The sequence below is a fragment of the Scomber japonicus genome, chromosome 14 (assembly GCF_027409825.1).
Source record: "Scomber japonicus isolate fScoJap1 chromosome 14, fScoJap1.pri, whole genome shotgun sequence".
Lineage (NCBI taxonomy): Eukaryota > Metazoa > Chordata > Actinopteri > Scombriformes > Scombridae > Scomber > Scomber japonicus.
The window spans coordinates 881,257-886,256 of record NC_070591.1 but is presented as its reverse complement, the minus strand read 5'-3'; the positions used below and the strand labels follow the sequence as shown (position 1 = coordinate 886,256).

The window sequence follows — 5,000 nt, the reverse complement described above, 5'->3', positions numbered from 1 at the left end:
TACGTGGAGACGGGTCAGCTGATGAAGGCGCTGCAGGTCACCGAGCGGCGCCAGAAACATGCAGAGAAGAAGAACTTCCTGCTGGAGGAGAAGATGGCGGCGCTCAACAACGTGCTGCGAGACGTGGTCCAGGCGGCGCTCGCTACCTAGACCCCCCCACCTCCCCCCCCGCCCCCGCGCCTTGCCCCAGCCCCCCCCACAGAGACACCTGGTGGATCTCTGAACACTCAGCAGCTCTGAAACTGTAATTATAGTATTTTCACACTTAAAACCCTGAACAGGATGTAAAGGGTTAATGTAACACCAGCTGCATCGATGACATCACAGCTGCTTTGGGGCCAATCACAGTCCAGTATTCAGCTCCCACCGGTGACGCCATGTTCAATCAGCTGATCGTCAGCCAATCAGATCAGGTCATAATCGTAGATGCTGAGTTTGTTGTTTTTTACATTGAAACGTGTTAAAGGTTGATGATGAAGGTTAATGATGAAGGCTAATGATGATGATGATGAAGGTTAATGATGAAGGTTAATGATGATGAAGTTTAATGATGATGATGAAGGTTAATGATGAAGGTGAATGATGATGATGATGGTTAATGATGAAGGTTAATGATGATGATGAATACTGTATGAATCATGTGATCACTTGTGACATCATCAGCTGTAAAGTCTGTTGAACTGTTTCTGTGACTTTAAGCATCGCCGTGTTTTTTATATATATTTTTATTTTTATGTCATAAAAGAAAAACTTATTTTTAATCTGAGTTTCAGTTTGTGTTTCTTCCTCAGAGTGAGACCTCCCCCCCCCTCACTAAACTATCAGTTTTAACATCTGAGTCTGACTCATCTGGTCCCGTCATCATAGCAACGCGTCGCCTGGGCCCGTCGTCATAGCAACGCGTCGCCTGGTCCCGTCGCCATAGCAACGCGTCGCCTGGGCCCGTCTTCATAGCAACTCGTCACCCGGACCCGTCGTCATAGCAACGCGTCACCTGGACCCGTCGTCATAGCAACGCGTCACCTGGAGCCGTCGTCATAGCAACGCGTCTCAAACATGAAGGATCTTTGTAATAATTTTATTTATGGTGTATTTGCCGAGAACGATGAATATTAATGTTCAGTTAGTGACGTCCTGTAAATATAGCGGGTTTAGCTCGAGGCTAATTTCCACCCGTAGTCCTCACATTAAACACAGACAGACCATAAAAACTAACTTAAAATATATAAAAATAAAATATAAATAAAAATATATATATATAAATAAAAGAAGGCACAATGTTAGCAGCAATTCTATCATAGGAGACAGTAAAAGATAGGAGACAGTAAAGGATAGGAGACAGTAAAGGATAGGAGACAGTAAAGGAGACAGTAAAGGAGACAGTAAAGGGAAGGAGACAGTAAAGGAGACAGTAAAGGATAGGAGACAGTAAAGGATAGGAGACAGTAAAGGAGACAGTAAAGGATAGGAGACAGTAAAGGAGACAGTAAAGGATAGGAGACAGTAAAGGACAGTAACCATTGTTTAAGATGTTTTTTAAAAGAATCACCTCTCTGCTTTTTGTGGTTGATGTTGTTCTGTTGGACTCTACAGGTGAAAATGTTGGGTCTCTTTTAATTAAACTTAAAGAGTTTGGGTCTCTATACAACCACTGTGAGAGCTGCGTCACACACTCACACACACACACACACACACACTCACCTAACCCTAACCCTATACAACCACTGTGAGAGCTGCATTCACATCCTCTGCAGTAAGTCAGACCTGGTCTCAGTGGGTGTTGGGCTCCATCAGGGCTGTCCCTGGTCTCTGATCCTGTTTGTGATCTTCATGGACAGAGTCTCAAGGTGCAGCCGGATAGGAGACAGTAAAGGATAGGAGACAGTAAAGGAGACAGTAAAGGATAGGAGACAGTAAAGGAGACAGTAAAGGACAGTAAACATTCTTTAAGATGTTTTTTAAAAGCAGTAAAAGTGGAACTATCTCTGATCAGAGTTGGGAGACTATTACAACATGCACTGCCCTCACAGTCCCTCTGGAGGCAGATCTGGTCTAACGGGGGAGGAGCCAGCCCATCGAGGGTTTTATAGATCAGGAAGCTGTTTTTAAAACTTAAGTTGTACCTGGCAAGAATTGGACAGTGATGAGAAGAATAGGACTTTCTGGCAAAAACCTTAATAGATGTTTTATATAGTTGTTGGATCGGTTTCAGTTTAGTGACACCAGGTAAGACTGAGCTGCATCAGACGAGGGGGGGGGGGGGGGGTCTGATGATGACGAGACACAAACAAACGTTTACAAAAAGAAATCTTTATTTTTATTTCAGACGTTAAAAATCAAACAATCAATAAAGTGATCAGGACACGACGTGCTCCAACACGCCCTGACGAATCAGCTGCTCACATTTCCACCGCGGCAGGAAGTGCTGCAGAGAGAGAGAGAGAGGCGTTACCATGACAACGAGCTGACACGAGAGGAGGAGGAGGAGGAGGAGGAGATGATGAAGATGAAGTTCTGACCTGACTGTTCTTCTTCAGCAGGATCACGGTCCCGTCATCGATCTCAAACTCTCCGTGATCCTTCAGACACCTCACCTGCAACGTGATAGGGTTAGAGTCATCATGACATCACCATGACATCATCAGGACGTCATCATGACATCATCATGACATCATCATGACATCACCATGACATCACCATGACATCACCATGACATCACCATGACATCACCATGACATCATCAGGACATCATCAGGACATCATCAGGCTTTAACGTCTGAAATATTCACTTCCATGTTTTTAGCTTTGCAGTTTTGTTTTTATCAAACAGCTGATTGGACATTTTGAAATGAGATAGTAGCCGTTGCCGTGACGACAGCCGTTTGCCGCCCTCACCTCGATGTAAAGACTCTTGGGTGGTTTCATGTCCTGAGTGATGTCCAGTCCGTCGCCCCCCCCCACAGACCGCATGAAGGAGGCCAGAGACTTCTTATACTGACTGAACCACTGCAGCTACACACACACACACACACACACACACACACACAGAGACACACAGAGACACACACACACACACACACACACACACACACACACGCACACGCACACGCACACGCACAGAGACACACACACACACAGAGACACACACACACACAGAGACACACACACACAGAGAGACACGCACGCACACACACACACACAGAGACACAGAGAGACACACACACACACACACACACACACAGAGACACACACACCGTTAGTGGAACTTGTCCTTACGGAGGTCGGTTCCATTAACAGTACCGACCTCCGTAGTGATGTCACTTCCTGTATCAGTGATGTCACTTCCTGTAGCAGTGATGTCACTCACCTCCTCGGCACACATGTGGAACCGAACGTTAGGCGGTAGAACGCTGCCGTACTCCCAACGCAGAGCTCTGATCCTCAGCAGCCGGTCGTACCTGCAACACAGTCACATGACCCACAGCTCAGTGTGTAGCACAGGTGTGTATGTGTGTGTGTGTATTACAGGTGTGTGTGTGTGTGTGTGTGTTTTTCTATCCTGGTGGGGACCGCAACCTGACATATTACCAACCCTGTGGAGACCGACTCCTGGTTTCCATGGTAACGAGCATTGGAATCAATAGCAAACAGCCTCCTGATAGGCCCGGTCCCCACAAGGTTGGTTTTCCTGACTGTGTGTGTGAACCCCAGAGGTCACACACGGTACTGCAGTGTGAGGACCTTTTCCTGACAAAGTGTGTAAGTGTGTATATTAGCATGTTAGCTTCGTATTAGCATATTAGCTTAGCCATTAGCCCCCTGGGTTAGGGTTGGTACTGAATATGAATTGTACTGTGGCTAACAGTGATGTCAACTGTATGCTAATAGACGTTAGCATTACGGGTCCCAACGAGGGGGGGGGCAACAGTCAGGTTTCAGATTTATGAGAGTTTTTGATATTTCAAGTCATTTTTTTGTTCAAACAGAATTATGATGAATTTAGGAGTTAAAATTACGTCTGTAGACCCTTTGGAAAGGCTGGACCCCGGGTTGAGCATAGCTCAGCGGGTAGCGCGCCCGCCCCATGTGTTGAGGCTATAGTCCTCGTTGCAGGTGACCCCGGTTCGAATCCCGAGCCGAGCGGTCTTATCCTGCGTGTCCTTCCCCCTCTCTCTGCCTGTTTCCTGTCTATCTCCACTGTCCTGAACATTAAAGGCAAAAAGCCCCAAAAAATATACTTAAAAAAAAAAGACCCTGACTGGACCCCAGTCAGGGTCCCCACGAGGTAGTAAAAACAGGTATGTGTGTGTGTGTGTGTGTGTGTGTGTGTGTGTGTGTGTGTGTGTGTATTACAGGTAGGCGGTGATGCAGCGCTGGTTCCTCAGCAGGCAGCAGTGTCTCAGTTTGATGGAAGGAATCAGATCAGCTCGACCTGCTGACTTCGCCTCGTTACTGAAACACACAGACATTAATGAAGCTTCCTGTGTGTGTGTGTGTGTGTGTATATAAGTGTGTATCTTGCAGAGGACTCACACATCAGTCTGGTTCTGTTCATAAAGAGCTTCCATCTCCTGGAGAACCTGCCTGAGTCCATCCTCCTGAAACACACACACTCATTCACTAAGAGATTAAAGACTGACTGACTGACTGACTGACTGACTGACTGTGTGACTGACTGACTGACTGACTGACTGACTGTGTGACTGACTGACTGACTGACTGACTGTGTGACTGACTGACTGACTGACTGACTGGTTGACTGACTGACTGACTGACTGACTGTGTGACTGACTGACTGACTGACTGACTGACTGTGTGACTGACTGACTGTGTGACTGACTGACTGACTGACTGGTTGACTGTGTGACTGACTGACTGACTGGTTGACTGACTGACTGTGTGACTGACTGACTGACTGACTGTGTGACTGACTGACTGACTGTGTGACTGACTGACTGTGTGACTGACTGACTGACTGACTGACTGACTGTGTGACTGAT

General features: G+C 46.7%; 2 protein-coding genes across 2 annotated transcripts in view; one reads left to right on the top strand and one right to left on the bottom strand.

Moving 5' to 3' along the window:
- ninl (ninein-like) overlaps positions 1-161 on the top strand; it is a 34,113-nt gene extending 33,952 nt beyond the window's left edge. The window contains exon 30 of the mRNA XM_053333639.1: positions 1-161. This exon is cut by the window's left edge and continues 42 nt beyond it. Within this exon, the coding sequence (XP_053189614.1) occupies positions 1-150 (150 nt within the window). The 3' untranslated portion in view covers positions 151-161.
- Positions 162-2,293: 2,132 nt separating this feature from the next.
- Positions 2,294-5,000, bottom strand: part of gins1 (GINS complex subunit 1 (Psf1 homolog)) — a 3,654-nt gene continuing 947 nt past the window's right edge. The window contains exons 2-7 of the mRNA XM_053333647.1: positions 4,534-4,598; positions 4,354-4,452; positions 3,368-3,458; positions 2,896-3,012; positions 2,520-2,594; positions 2,294-2,425 (exon numbers count right to left, since the gene is read on the bottom strand). Of these exons, the coding sequence (XP_053189622.1) occupies positions 2,357-2,425; positions 2,520-2,594; positions 2,896-3,012; positions 3,368-3,458; positions 4,354-4,452; positions 4,534-4,598 (516 nt within the window). The 3' untranslated portion in view covers positions 2,294-2,356. The remainder of the gene's footprint in view (positions 2,426-2,519; positions 2,595-2,895; positions 3,013-3,367; positions 3,459-4,353; positions 4,453-4,533; positions 4,599-5,000) is intronic.